The following is a 16,604-nucleotide window of genomic DNA, read 5'->3' on the forward strand; positions in this document are numbered from 1 at the left end:
ACACACATTTTGTTGTGATATTCAAAAAGGCCATCGATATAGAAAGATCAATAGTTATGCATCAAGTTGCGTTTTTATTGAAATGTCCAAATGTCATCACATGATTTATTACTTTTTTTAAAATTATTTATTGAAACAATGCAAATACAAGAATGAAGCTACTACTTAGCTCAAGGATAAATAAAGCTAAACAATATATAATATAGCCAAACATAGGTTAGAGGAAGATACAATCCATTTCATAACTTGTCAAATTCCTTAGTTCTGATCCAAATCATACACATTTTGAAACTGGATAACTTGCTCTTTGATTTATTGAAACTTTGCTTTACTACTTTTTAGATCTAATGAATACATTTCATTCAATTATTATTATCGACTATCAATAAAAACAACTTTGAAATCACAACTAATAATACTATAGTATTAAAAAAATTGAACAAACTAATAATTACTTTCAGGTCATGATAAACAGCGTCTGGATTTTATTGTGTGCAAGTTTTTGATCATCAACGTTTGAGATCACACTCCCTAATCCATCATCATAATGAATGAGTGAGAGATCAAGATGATGTAAAATGACGATTTCGAACCAATAATGACTATCGTGACTATTTCAAGCCAATGAATACTATCACAACTATTGAAATATCTGCCATTATAGAGGCTCCACAACTATTCCAACTAGGGACTGACATATAGGTATATAAAATAGATGTAGTTAAACATAATTTACAGTGGAGCAGGGGCTGTATCCACAAATGACAGCTAATGCCATATGAAATTCCCTGTGCATATATGACAATTTGAATCCGTTTCCCAAAAATTTACCGGCACTCTTACTGGGTAAGAACGGAGGAAGATGAAAGCTAATTCAGGAAGGAGCAGGGGCTGGTGGGCTGCTGAGGTAACTAGAAATGGGTGGAGGAGGTGGTGAAGGGTCTAATGGGGGATTGATAGGGACGTCAGGAAGAGGAGGCCAAAACGGAATGGGGGGCAGATCCCCAAATGGAGGAAGCAGGGGCGGAAAGCTTATGGGTGGTAGAAATGGAATGGGAGGGAGATCCCCAAATGGAGGAATCAGGGGCGGAAAGCCTATGGGTGGTAGAAATGGAATGGGAGGGAGATCCCCAAATGGAGGAATCAGGGGCGGGAACGGAAAATCAAATTTAGAAGATGTAGGGTTGGTCTGAGAAGACAGGATTCTGCTGGGCTTCTTGCAAAATGGGGGACGGAAGCTGAGAGGAGCTGCTCTGTAAACGAAATGGCCATTCAGCCTGGATTTGATGGACAGTCTTGAACTGGAATTGAGAAAGGGCACGTTGCACGACTGGAGGGAGCTGCCCAGCAAATGCACAGTGCAATTGTCGATTTTGAAGTCTGAGGGAAGCCCGATTCGAAACATTCCGCGGCTATCAGTTTCCCCTGTTTTCCGTCCGAGACTGCATGCCACACCCACCTGTGCTCCTGCAATGGTTTGTATGTTAATGGCTTGAAGCAGAAATAGTGGGTGTGTGGAGAAATTGATTGTAGTTTATATGTTAATTGCTTGAAACAGAAATAATGGTTTATATGTAAATTGCTGGGAACAGAATGGTGGGTGTGGGGAGAAATTGATTGTAGTTTACATGTAAATTGCTTGAAACTGAATGGTGGGTGTGTGCAGAAATGGAAACAGAAATGGTGGGTGTGTGCAGAAATTGATTGTATTTTATATGTAAATTGCTTGAAACAGAATGGTGGGTGTGTGCAGAAATGGGAGAAATTGATTGTATTTTATATGTAAATTGCATGAAACAGAATGGTGGGTGTGTGCAGAAATGGAAACAGAAATGATGGGTGTGCAGAAATTGAAACAGAAGTGGTGGGTGTGTGGAGAAATTGATTGTAGTTTTTATTTAAATCGTTTGAAACAGAAATACTAATTTGTATGCAAATTGCTTGAAACAGAAATGGTGGTTTTTAGGTAAATTGCTTGAAACAGAAATAGTGATTGATTGTAATTTGTTTATATGTAATTTGCTTGAAACAGAAATACTGGTTTATATACAAACTGTTGGAAACAGAAATATTGGTTTATATTTAAATTGCTTAAAACAGAAATGGTAGTTTATGTATAGATTGTTTGAAACAAAACACTGTAAGGAGTTATGTTGTTCAATCATACAAGTTCATAAATCATCTTGAAGCAAACATCTTATATATGAACATAAAAGATCATTTTTTATCATGATTAATGTTATACAATCTTAAGAGAGATTGATTCATGACCAGTTGAGTTGAACAAATAACTTCAATAAATAATAAGTGCGTGAAGAAATTGACTGTAACTCAAACCTGGAATGAAGTAGCTCTGTGGGGCAGAACATGTTTTACAGAAAACTCTTCCAACCACTGTAATGGATGAGGACGGGCTCTTCTTCTGCTGCGGTGCACCATTGATCTGAGGCTTCAACAATGCAAGAGAAAATAATAATATCAAGGTACTTTCAAGCCAGAGCTTTTTTGGATTCATGGAGCTCAGTGGATTCTTTCTGTAGAGTATCGTTGTTAGAGATTATGAAAGGATTTGTCGTTACTAATATAGACAGGTGAGAGAAGGAATGCCATGCTGGTCACGGGTGCGGTTTCAAGAACAGCATTTTTTAGATTAGATTAGTTTTTTAGTGGGACATGGGCGTCCTTTCTGAGGAATCTGTGACAGGAAGGTTCACGGATGGAAAAGGAATGCTTCCATCTACTATATACTTTTATCCTGGTCAGTCATGTTCAATGAGTAAATTGAAATCCCTTGCCAATGGCTTTAATCACATCATCACATATAGTAAACATTATTTCTTTTAGATTAAGTCATTTGTATCATAAAATGATTCATATCTATTTTTATTTTTAAACGACTTTAATCACATTATTACATATATATAGATAGTAAACATTAATCACATCATCACATAACCTTCTAGATAGTATACATTATTACTTCTTTTCATATGATTTTAATCACAAAATTTTGCAAGAGTAAATATTTTAAAATTTGATGTTAGTTAAAATAATATTGATCAAAAGTTGTTAATAATCACGTGTGTGAATTAAAGGAGAGGTAAAGTTGATGTAATTGAAAAATTGAGGTCACAAGATCAAATTCTTTTGGACAATCGACATGAAACCACATTGGTTCTTTATGTGAGAGCATAATAAACACACTATTAGCCCATGCTTAGATATGGGCTGGCTTAAAGAGCACACACTAAGCTTTGACCGCTTAGGTGTCGCATGTGGGCCTTCTTAACATTCCGTTTGTCTTTCTGTTTACTGTAACACTCCCTCGACTGTCCTCCGACTCTCCACCATGACAGTTATTGCGATAGTTAGGTTTCAAATGCAATTTTGAAACTGCACTCCCGCCCAATCAAATAAAATGTGGGAATAAGTGCCCAACGCTTCCGCTCATGCATTTCTTATCTGCCTCCAACTATAAACACACGCTTCTACTGATCTTCATTGAAATATCATCACCGTTTGACACAGAAAAGCTTCACATCCAGAATCAGATAATTTGGAGATGTCGATGCCATCTCAACTATGAATACTGTCTCGATTTATTTCTTCGCCACATAGTACACTATATTTTTATTGCGGATGACATTAATAGTTGTAGAGTATGGGCAAGAGCACATATATTTTTGTGACGTTCTTATTCATTACATCTCCTTCTAAATTTGGTTCAGGTAATATTTATTATTCTTTTCTATAAACCAATAGGTGGGTTTTTATTTGTTTCAATGAAAATAGAAGTATTGTTTATTGTAGTAAGTTTAAAAGGAAATTCACTAATAATTAATTTTCTTTTATAACTTATTTGCTAGAGTGTCCATCGATGAGGGAATGCGTGAAAGAAGGAGCACTAGATTTAAAGGGCAATACTTGAATGAACATTCATGTACCACAACTTTCCATTGGAGTATAAGGGGATTGTTTTGTTTATGCCCACAAGAAGCCATCCCAATGAATGAATGCGGTTGTGAGATTCTTCTTTGATTGATCCATGATCATAACTCACCAAACTAATCCAATATTTTTATATTTTTTTTAATAAATAACTAGTTATATAGGTTTATGACACATTTATATTCTTGGTTATGTAAGATTTAAAAAAAATAAAATCATTTGAATATTATGAAAGCATTTCCATTATTTTATTTTTCCTGTTAGAAAGTGTTAGTCCTCATAATCAAATAGAAAACAAGTATAGTAGTGATAAATATTTAATATAAATGTTATTTTTTAATTTTTTATATTCAAATGAAATTGTAATATTTTTTTTATATAATTTTTTCTTTTACAAAAGTAAATAATAGTATTATTGGATGGTTGATAAGAATGAACAAATAGTTGTCCCTTCTTATTATTTGTGTTGAAGTTTCGATTATACACATTAAAAATATATTAAGAGTTTAAAAAACAAGATTATCACAATAATATTAAACAATTAGGGGAAAGGACCCAATAGTTGAGCGCGTTCCAATTCTTGTGATAGGAGTTGTTGATTTATAACCCCCATACTTGTTGATTTAATGTCCAACTTTTATACAACATTGCACCAATAGTTGTATGACAAGTACCAATAATTTAATGAAATATACCATTTGTTGTGAAAAGTAACCAATCATGTCATCCACATCAGCTGCACAAGTATTGGGGCCCTTTTGCACACCTATTGCTCTCACTTTTTTTTAGGGTTGTTTTGGACACCTTGACAAAAGGCATGCTGATGTGGCCCTGAAACCTTAGTTATAAGCAGGGGACTTGCCAAGTAAGTTACTGTAAAAAATTCGAAGTGATTTGAAATTTCCACGTAGGATTTTGAGAAGCGCGAAGTTAGGGTGCACAACTATTGGGTCCTCTACCCTATGTTTCATATGAAATAAGACAATATGTGGTGACTGTATATTCCTATTTAAAAATATTTAGATGAACTTGTAAAAGTTCTCATATTTTTCATATTATATATTAACATTTTTCTAAAATATATTAATAACATTTTCTTATGAAAACATTTGAATCACACAAATATTTCATTTTAATGAAACAATTGCAATATTTTAATGCATCATATAGTATTAAGTTATTTAAAAAAATGAAATAGTCTTGATGATAACATTTTCTATATTAAAAATACATTTTATAATTGCATGCCCTTGGTGTCCTTTTCATTGATCTTGATCTCTTATATAATATCCCTCTTGCATAAGCACGGATCTATGTTATGGATGGTGTTGACCTACCTTTCGTTGATGCATCAAGTTCCTTCATTCAGGCATAGAAGTAACCATTCCTAATGATCCTCAACCTTTCCAATATTGCAAAATGTTGAAGGAACAATAATACCATAAATGTGATTGTTGTTCCATCACTATATGTACCTTTGAAGTTGACAAGTCTACAAAATTTATAATTACAAAAATATTCAACCAACATAAATGTATGATCTTCCATCCACATCTAAAAAATGACTTTCTAGATATCATTTCAAAATCCTTGAATTTTTTTGGAGGTGAGTATGAAATTTGATATACATTATGTATGGGTAAAATCCTCCTTTCACCTCAAATACATGGCATGCTTATAATGGACAAGAAGAACCAAGTATCTCATTAGTGTGGCACAATTTCTTTTGTCAGATCAAGTTTTCCTACTAACAAAAGCATGAAAATATCAAATTATCATAGATGTATGAGGATGATCTTCTATTGTGTTTCAAAAATAATAAATATCCCATCACACATAGGATGTGTTGATTTATGAACAATAAAGGATGGGGATTAGGTGTTCATGAACTTGCAAAATTTATATAAACTATTATAAAATTTACCAACCTAAGCATTTATAGTCTTGAATCATATCCTTAATCAAATAGTTTATCATCATATAGAATTCAAATATATACCCTTTATTTTCTATTTTAAAATGGAGAATAAATTTATTTCTAATTTTGGATCCAAACTTAAAATATTTATAAACATTCTATTTTTAACTTTAGTGTCTCTAATTCCTTTTACTTGTAGAACCTGATTATCACCCAAATGACATATTTTTGGATCAACTTGAGTTTCTAAATAAACTTATATGTAGCCTTATTCTGGTTTTTTACTCTATGTGGTTTTTCTTGCTCTACTTCTAAATGGCTTAGCGCCCACTAAACTAGCAGATTAAAATCCCTATTAGGAAATTGGAATTTCTAAATTTAGGCCCCTTTTAAGAAGTGCATATATGCACAAAGTTTTTAAATGGGATTGCGACAAAGTGGAAAGATCCATTAAGGTGATCGTTGGGGTGGAGCTACTGGATGTCACTGCACCTCAAAGTCTCTATCCCTTTCACGTGGTCTCCATTCCCCTTTCAAGCTACTATTATCTTCTATAGAGATATGGTTATTTAAGTCAAATTGTATTTCAATTTGTTAACCCATAGTATATTAGTGGGGACATTTTAGACAAGGCAATCTAGAACTATAATTTGCATGAAGGGAAGGCTTGTGTTTGTGGGTTGTTCCAACATAAATATCTAGAGAAGAAGGTCTAATTTACAAGAATGTGCATGAAGCTATAAAGAAAGGGCCTAACTCAAATGATTGAGATTTATTGAGCATGAATCAGTTGTTTATGGTAATATGTTAACCCAACCAATGTCATCACATTTTATAGAAGTATTTAGTACCCTTCACTATCTTAGGGTTCGCAAGTTGCATAGGTTGTTGCTAGAACTGATACAACCAAAACCTCAAGCCTAGTTAGTTGTCATAGCTAAGGCTCCAAATCGTGGACAAGTAGTAGGAGAAGGTGGTTCCTCTAAATACAATTTGCTAACATGGAGGTTGATGGAGTTGGGAAAAGAAAACCCATGATATGATATGGTCCCTCTAGGATTATAATTTTTTGGCTATACTATATTTTTTGTCGCATAATGTCCATGCTTATGCTATATAGGATTCCTTCTAGTTGGGACATGGTGGCATTTTGCTATGTTTGCATATTTCTAGTTTTATCTTTAAGAAACTTTGTCCTTATTTTATATATTAAGGCCCTACAACTTTTACCAACAAATCAAAGAATACCTTTCTATGCCACCTCTATTGGTGGAACCCATGACAAACAAGTCAAATTATTATTTTACATCTCCACTAGACTCTAGTTGTCTTGGGAGCACTTATACCACATCAATGAATAGGGTTATAAATGAGAAAATAACTATATTAATCAAATATTAGTCATTTATTGATTCCACTACATAGTTATAAAAAAATAATGGTTCAACGTTATCTTCACCTCACAAAATCTCTAATATTCCATGCTTAGACACCACATGCAACTTATTTCCCAGATTGGACTCACTTTAGTTTCTTATAGGAAGGAATTCCCAACAAGGTCCATGACCAAATGACTCATGATGTTTAGTGATTTTGGCATTGACTGTGTAGATTGTAAATGAATTAAAGACTATATTTTAACTAATTAACTAACCGGAGTATGATTACAACACTCATCCATTGATCCTAGACTTTCCTAATGAGCCCATATTAACTCTTAACAATTCTTCACCTAAATTCTATACTTTTTTTTTACATTCCCCTTATCCACTATTTTCCCCTTTCTTTGCCCTTCATTCCTTTTGTCTCATAGCATACTTCTACTCCCTTGACGTAACCATCTTCCACATCCCATTCTTTATCTGAACCCAAACATAGAGTGTCATCCTATTCATGCTAACCTTTTATGTAATACTAATATCGTCCCATTTTCCTAGCTTCCTCTACTCTCTCAACTTTATTACTTACCCATAAACTTCAATCTCTATCCCACCATCTATTTTTCTTGCTATCATAGAAATCCCATCCATTATTCTTAGCACACCTTTTGAGGATTACTTCCTACATTGCATGGATTCAATCTATCATGAAAATAGAAAATAGAGAACAAAAGGGAGGATAAAACCAAATGAAATAAGTAATAGAAATAACAAGAATAGCTCAATTGCCAAAAGGAAAATAATTAATAATGATATAAAAGGGAAACAAAAATTGTATATATTATCATTATGCAAGGCTCAAGAGAAAAATAGATACAATAGCCCATAGGATCAAAACTTTAAAATATAAGGGCTTCACACTTAAATCTTCTCACACCAACTCATATGAGCTCAATACATTTATATGTAGATTAGAAGAAGGAAGTGTAAAGAAAAGAAAGAAAGAAAATGTCATTCTCAACATCACGAGTTGCACCAAATGGGCATTCATTCCAATGAAAAAAAATCCTCATACCAAGATGCCATCTATCACAATCTTGGTCGCCCTTCATGGCACTTGATTCTCTTTTGAAAGTTGTTGCATGCTACTATATTTTATTGTTATGTTGGTGTGGTAAAATCATATTTAAATTTAATTTGGGAAGTTCCATCTTGACTTATGTTGACTATCACGTACAACAACTACCTTTTTCAACTCGGAAGGGTTAGAGACTTAATGGTGGCATGACCACTTGTGTCATTAAGGTTAGATTTAGCTTTATTGTTGTCCCTACTTCATTAGGCACTCAACTATGAGTAGTAAAAATTACCTACAAATCCCCTATCAAGATATTTACCTTCCATTGATTGTAAATAAAATACTTGATTGAGCTTACTTATACTTTAGAGCTTGTTGGCATTTGTAGTCCTTGCTTAGTATTTATTTTAGAAAATTAAGGCTAGTTTGAATGCATGTCTACCAAACCATTTCCAACGCTCTCATTTTTGCAAAGGTTGTGATTACGCTAGCAAAAATGCAAATTGATTAGCTTGGGAAGCTATGAAACAGTGTGACTACCTCATGAGGACAATTTACGACACCCACTAAACTTCTGGGGTAGCGCGGGAACAACGTTTGAATATGAGTTTGATTTTCTCACGCGTGGGAACTACTGACTGCTGACTGCTACTACTGACTGTGAAGGGAACCAACGACCTAAACGGTCAAAGCTTAGTGTGTGCTGGTTAAGGCTGGCCCTTAGATATAACAACCAAGGTTCTAAGAGTCTTCTAGAATTAAATATATTGTTAATTTAAAGTTTTGAGATGGATAACATTCAAGGTTTTAAGTAGAATTAAATGTATCGTTAATTTAAAGTATTGAGATGGATAATGTTTAAGGTTTCAAGTGTCTTTCGATGTTTGATGTAGTAGTACAAGCTATTGTGAGTCTAAGAGTATATACTCAATTCAAGTCATGCCTAACTTTATATTTAAGAAATAACACATTCCTAAAATTAATAAGAATTTTAAAATTTGAGTCATATTTCTACAAATAATTGAAATATATATTAAAAATAAAATCAATAAGTACCAATTCAAAAGATATAATTGTAGGTGTCTAAAAATGGTCAACGCTTGCGGTGTCATACTTTAACATGTTCGTGTGATCTTCTTTTAGGGTTTTTGCATCTTATTAACATTTCTTCTATGTCGCATTCGATCTTTATTGTTTGTCGGCATTGTGTTTTTCCTCTGCATTTCTTTCCTATTTGATTCTAATCTCTCGCATTTTGAATTAGGTCTTGTCAATGTCATTTTTGAATTGCAATTAGTGGTCGTGATCAACTTGTCATGTTAATTGGACATCGCCAATCCTAATCGGTGTTGAATTAGGGTTTTGTCCTTGATCTCTATCATTTTTAATCAATTTTCAATCATCTTTGGTCAATTATCAATCAATTTCCATCAATTTGGATCTCTTTTCAATCGTTAATTATCAATTTGTGATCGATTTGTCATCGATCTTTTGTCATTCAACCTTCATCAAGTTGACCTTTTATCAATATTTGATCGATTCATCATTGATCTCAATCAATCATTAATTCTTCGTCAATTTTGGGTCAATTAGTCATTGATCCTTTATCAATTATCGTCTATCAAGTCAATCCCTTTTGTCAATTTTGATCAATTTGTCATTGATCTTCGTCAATCATTATTGGCTTCGTATCAATTATCAAATCACTGTCATTTATCCCTTTTCATCATGATCAATATCATACATTTATTGCTTCAATTGTGTCTTGGCCTAATTCATTTTCTAAGTCTCCTAGGGTTTTATGATTTATTCATTCAATCCTATTAACATTTCCCTCTAGGTTAAATAAATTTATTTGTTTATTCTAAGTCTCTCATGTCACAATTAAATAAATCATTTGATTGACTAATTTTGTTGTGAACTAATTAATAAATTTATTAATTAGGTGTCATCTTTTTCCCTAATTCCTAATCTTTCTAGTTTCCCTTTTTCCACCTAATTTGTTAATTTTCAAATTTCAAACTCCCTCCTAATTTTTTTCCCACTAATTTCTCCTCTTTTTATGCATCCCTTTAATCATAATTTTTGGAGCTATTTTCATGGTCAATTTGTCATATTTTTGAAAGCTATTTTGTTATCAATCATGAAGCCAAATTTGTGGCCAATTTGTCATAAATTTATGATCACAATTTTCTCTCATTTTGTCATATTTTGACATAGCAACTTGTCATGAAAAATTGTCATAATCTGGTCACGGCCATGCCAAAATTTGATTGTGTTGCCTTTTTCAAATCCTTGTCAATTTGCCTATAAAATTTAGCTCATTTCTTCATCAATCCGAACCATGCTTCGAGTAACCTTATGCTGTGATTCTCATCCCATAATCCACTTGCTTTTCACTTGCATTTATGCTTGTAGGTGAGATCCATATCCAATTTGAAGGTGAAAGAAGAACAATGGAGAACCATGGAGGAGACATCTCTATTGGTTTGCATTTAATTTGATTGTCTTGTCATCATAGCTCTCATTGATTGAATTAGGAGTTTTTATCATAATTTATTAGGTTTGTGGTTGCCTAATCTTTATGCTTTTGATGCCTTATCCTAAATTCCTAGTTACAATAATTAAACACAATATTCGTTTTTAGAACAAGTTCTTTAAACCCCTTCCAAGTTTCAAGTTATTTTTTTTAACAATTTCATAAAATTAAAAGCTTAATTAGGAACTCCTTGTTTTATTTCAGAGTTGCATAATTGTTATGCCTTTTGGCTCAAACACTTTCATTCTTCATTTATATAAAGTATTATGTTTGTAAGAGTTGCCACTTTCTTTAGATGTTGGGGGATATCCCATGTATAGGTCCTTTTAGCAACATTAACTTGAATCTTGTATGGTTGCATCAAAGTTGCTTTTTTCTCACTCAATGGATATGTTAAATTGTCTTCCACGCTTCTCAACAAACAAACAACATATTTTCACTTCGAATTAATGCTTTATAACATGCTAGTTTGATTTTTGTTTTATCATGTACGTGATCATTATTTCCAAGTTCTTCAAATGTCTTAGTATGATTGGTTCTCCTTTAATTTATTTACTCTTGTAAGGGCTCCATGCCTCTAAACTATCTAATCTATAAATGATGAAAGTTCATATTCAAATTATAACTAACAGTTTAATAGGTAATCATCTTAATATATTTTAAAACCAACTTTCATATTTTGTTCATGATTCAATAGCATAGATTTAAAGTTTAATTGCTTTGAACCTAATGAAATCAACATACATGTATAGGGAACAATAGTTGTTTATTATAATTATGGGATGCTATTTCCATCTTTTTTCAATTTATATTTTATACATTCTATATACATGTCGATAATGCTAAAATATATTTCACATCCCTTTTATGTTGCTACTAATATGAGATTTCCAATGCTTAAAATGCAATGACAATAACCATAATTTTATTAACTCTCAAATTCTTTTATGATGTATAATAAAAATATACTTCTACATTAGTTGCAAACAAGAACTATGTTTGATACTAATGGAACATGCAATTTATGTATTTTCAAGTTCTTGAAATTGTGAAACAATTCCATAAGAGTGAAATTAAGCATGTAAAATAAATAGACCAAAATGACCAATGTGAATTAATGTTAGGTCTATCTAAAAATTAGTGTCCTGAAGTTAAGGAGCATGCTTCTCTTTGTGAGACAAATCCTCCTTTGTAGGTCTACATTAGGTTAGTTTAAAGCTTAGTTATTCAAATGTAGCTTAGTTATTCAAATGTTGCTTTGTTAATTCTAGTCATAATTAGGTTTGTAATAAATATTCTTACCCATGCAACCAACTTAATTAGTTAAACTATCAACTCTTCAACTATTTAGTTGAGTTTGTGTCCAAAGAGGGGACAATAGATAATAGACATCACTATTTGTAACTTTTTTAAATTAATAAAGTAGCTTACCTACTTGACAACCAAGGGAGATCTCTATCGAACCAATCATTAACACACAAATTTACCTCAATGCTAAAACCTAATGTGGTCGAAATCCAAAAGATTGGGGTTGTGCTTCCTTATCTCTTCCACCATAACACAATTTAGTTACAATATAATTATTTAATTTGACACTCAACAAATACATGCCTTCTCTATTTTTTTTATCATTTAAGTGAGGGATTAGGGCACCCTTCCATTATATTAAATAGTAAAATAAAAAAGGTTTTAGCAAGAAACCTTCCCCAAATAGTAGGAAGGGGGCAATTCAGTAAGACTCATGTATGGTCCCTTGTAATAACTAATGACTTAGGCTATATGGTTCAACTTTGCAACTTAGGAATGAGACCATCTTATACTAAGTAACCAACGACTAATATGAGGTACATTGAACTATCAACCACAATCATAAACTCAAGATGGGATTGGGACTATGTTTACACTATGAGATTATTAGGTTCTACTACGGTCTAAGATTTAAGTAACTTACAAACTACTAAAAGGAATATATAGTTCTACTAAATTGCAACTTTATAGTCATAAGTAAGAATCACAACTAAGTACAATTAACAAGTACAATAAGAATTAAATAACGTATTTATGCTAAAACTACTCACACAATACAATTCTAAATAGTTGTTATAGGAATAATAATGTATGAAATTGCATGAACTAATTAACAAATTTAACCACAAAAATTATAAGGAATGAACTATTGAGTGCTACCTTACCTCAAGTAGGCTCTTACCTGGCTAGGTGTACTCACTACATTAATAGTTTAACAAAGTTACTACTCGAAGAACACTCACACATGTTTATTCATAAAGATGATCAACTACACAAATTCATTACCATAAAAATAGAGAGATTACAAAATGGTTGATCCTCTGATAATCTTTACATTACATTTATAGGCTACCCTATTTAATAAATTGAACTTGATATGTCACTCATTCTTATTATGTGGGAAGAGGATTATTTAACTAAAAGACACATTTCAAAGCAAAGTCCTAACATAACTCCATATTCATCATAAAGAAAGACTTGATGACTAAGATTAAAATGTAACATAAATCATTAATACTGGTTATGATAAAAGAATTCTAAATGTTGAAGAAATATGCTAGTGCTAGGAGTCTCATGTTGCTGCTTATGTGGACACCTCAGTGCTTCAATTCCTACTATTGCAACTCATGCTACTTGGTTGCAGGAAATCCACATGATGCCCTTGATCATTATTGTTGCAACATGTTAATCTCCATAAATATAGAATCATAATGAAAATCACATTATTTCATCACATTTTCATCAATAATCATGCATATGTATTATATTTAACACCACATGAGTAAATATGACCAATGCTTAACAAATAGTCTTAAACTTAAGAAAGTATTGTAATTTTTGTATAAAAGTTTAACAATTTAAGAAAAATAGAACATCAACAAGTAATAAAAAAGAAAATTAAAAAGATCCACAACTTAAACATTCTTGAACCACCAAGAAAAACCTAAAGCACCACCTAATAAATGCTATTATCATATAATTGAAACTACTACATTAGACATGCAAAATGAAAGTTCCCCAACTAATAACGAGGGCATACAATTGTAATATTACAAAATAGTAAGGACAAGAAACTGGAATAAACCACTACAATTTATACCATAAGAGCATCTTTGTTGTTTATGAGGGCATTTAATGCTCATTTTAAAAATAATTCAATTGGAGTTTTCAATAGCCTAGATTTCTTTAGTTCTTATAGGCTAAAGGAAGGAGCAAGAGAATTTTTTTTTTTAATATTTAATATTTTGGATCCATGAACTAACTTATTCTTACAAGCTATTTATTTTGGGGTCAAATTGAATATTGAATATATTGTAATAATTGTTTGTGTTGGAAACTCAAATTGGGGTATGGGATTTCTTATGGAGTGATTGGTAACCTCGAGGATCATGTGATAACCTATTAATAATAGATTCTAGGGGAAAGGACCCAGTAGTTGAGCATGTACCAATTGTTGTGAGGGTTGTTGATACCTTTTGTTCCAAAAATTGAACAAATAAAACCTATTGTTTGAAACAAAAAATATCAATTTTTGTTAGAAAATGTACCAACAATTGTTAGGAAATGTACCAATAGTTGTTAAGAAATGTACTAATATTGTAAAAAGTAACCAATCAGGGGATGCCATGTCAGCTGCACAACTATTGGGGTCTCTTTTGCACGCCTATTGGTCTCACTTTTTTTGGGGGTTGTTTTGGACACCGTGGCAAAAAGCATGCTGATGTGGGACCATATTTGATGATGTGGCCCTGAAACCTTAGTTATAAGCAGGGGACTTGCCAAGTAAGCTGCTATAAAAAAATTGGAGTGATTTGAAATTTCCAAGTAGGATTTTGAGAAGCGCGAAGTTAGGGTTCACAACTACTGGGTCGTTTCCCCTATAATAGTTTTATGAGAACGTGCAAAAGGCGATTTGCTATCTTATTTTAGCCATGAGGGGTGAGCATCTTTGGAGGGAGGTTTTTAAAAATATTGTTTTATTTTATTTTCTAGAAGAGTGGCATTGGACTTTGTGTGCCCAAGTTGCGCTTTCATTATTTTTTTTTTGGGAGGGAATTTCTCTTTGCGGGTATCCATTTTCTATTTACAAAAAAATCGAGTAAAATTGCTTGAGCCTTTGTGTTCAATCCATTCAAATATAAGGACGGAAACTCTTGGATTTCTTAGAAATTGGATTATGAAAAGCTTTTGATATCCTAAGGGTGATTTCAATCAAAAGTTCCATCTGTGCTAAAAAAGTACAGTTTTTTTTTTGGTAAGGTTGTGAAGAAGAAAGGTTTAGTTTGCATAGTTTTCTTTTAAGTTTTATTATTTCTTATGACTACCTATATTATATGACTAATAAAAAAGTTTCTATACATTTTATTATTATATTTTTGAGCAACATCAACATTGAATTGATTTTTGAGTTTCATATTTGTGAGTATGGTTTAGTTTGGAGAAATTGTGTGCAAATCTCTACTATAAAAATTAATATTTAACACCATTTGCTCTCACCTCGGTCTTACGAGATCTTGATAATGAGAATTTTTCAATTTTGATTTAATTTTTGTATAAAATATTTCACAAGCGTTTTAAATCACATTCCATAGAAATTGAATGCTTAGATTATAACAACAAATTGTTAGTTGATAGTAATTATCATTGAAGGTAGTTCTATCTCAAAAATTATATAAAATTTGGATTATGTAGCATCCTAAAATTGCACCCTTTGCAATTTTGACCACATTTGGGACCCTCACCTTACCGGCCTCCTCCCCATGCTTGATCAGGACTTGTTTATGCCTCCTTAATGCAACCAAGCTTTATCTTTTCACTTTACACCTTGCATAGCCCTTTGTTCCTGGCCCAAATTGGGGTAGGACTAGGGCACCACGCCTTGGTCCTCCTTAATTGGGAACCATTTTGGCCCCTAGGCCCTATCCCAAATATGAGCGGGAAAACAATTCTTCATGTCAGCCTATGTCAAAAAATTGATAAGTTTGACAATAGGCAAGTATATAAGGAGGTCTTCCCCTCTCATTTTGATGTACAAGCATAAGAAGACATTCACATACAATCATAAGATGAAAATAGGAGAAAGCAAGGAGACTACATTCAAGCATTCTTCATCAAGCATTCCTCAAGGTTGCACATTCTTCATTCATTAATTGTGGAGCATTATTACACCATTCATTTGCAAGCATGCGTGTGTTAGGGTTTTGCCATGTTCATGTCATTTCATACAACATATGTGATTACATCTAAGAAGCAAAGCATCATCATCATCATCTATTGCAGATATGAAGGTATACCTTTCCATCATTTATTTCAAGCATTTGCAGTATTTCATCCAACGTTGATTCCAAAATGGGGTTTGACTTAGGCAAACCCCTATTCCCAACCCCTTTCTTCTTCTTTCTAGGTGCACAACTGTACCTCTGGAATTAAGCATTATTTGCAAAGACAGAAAAACCCTTTTTGACGTGCGAAAAGTTCAAAGGACCAAGAGGGTGGGCGTCATGGTCTGAACACACGGTCCCTGCTACTTTTGGTAGATTTCGCAGAGCAAGTCCGAATCATTTCATACTTCTCAGATCCATGTGCACGACGAAATCCCAAATTTGTAACTCACTGTTTCCTCTTATTTTGTCTTCAATATCATCACTTTACTTATTCAACTTACAAAAGAGGGTCAAACACATTCCAAACACAATCAATCTACTTAGTATTCAG

General features: G+C 32.7%; 1 protein-coding gene across 1 annotated transcript; it reads right to left on the minus strand.

Annotated features, from left to right (window-relative positions):
• Positions 1–465: 465 nt before the first annotated feature.
• LOC131066912 (uncharacterized) lies at positions 466–2,636 on the minus strand. Its single transcript, XM_058001811.2, has 2 exons — positions 2,338–2,636; positions 466–1,467 (listed from the first exon to the last, which is right to left on the minus strand). Exons 1-2 carry the CDS (start codon positions 2,513–2,515, stop codon positions 875–877), a joined length of 771 nt encoding a protein of 256 aa, XP_057857794.2. The 5' UTR covers positions 2,516–2,636; the 3' UTR covers positions 466–874.
• Between the last annotated feature and the right edge of the window lie 13,968 nt (positions 2,637–16,604).

Source organism: Cryptomeria japonica, chromosome 9 (assembly GCF_030272615.1).
Source record: "Cryptomeria japonica chromosome 9, Sugi_1.0, whole genome shotgun sequence".
NCBI classification, from domain to species: domain Eukaryota; kingdom Viridiplantae; phylum Streptophyta; class Pinopsida; order Cupressales; family Cupressaceae; genus Cryptomeria; species Cryptomeria japonica.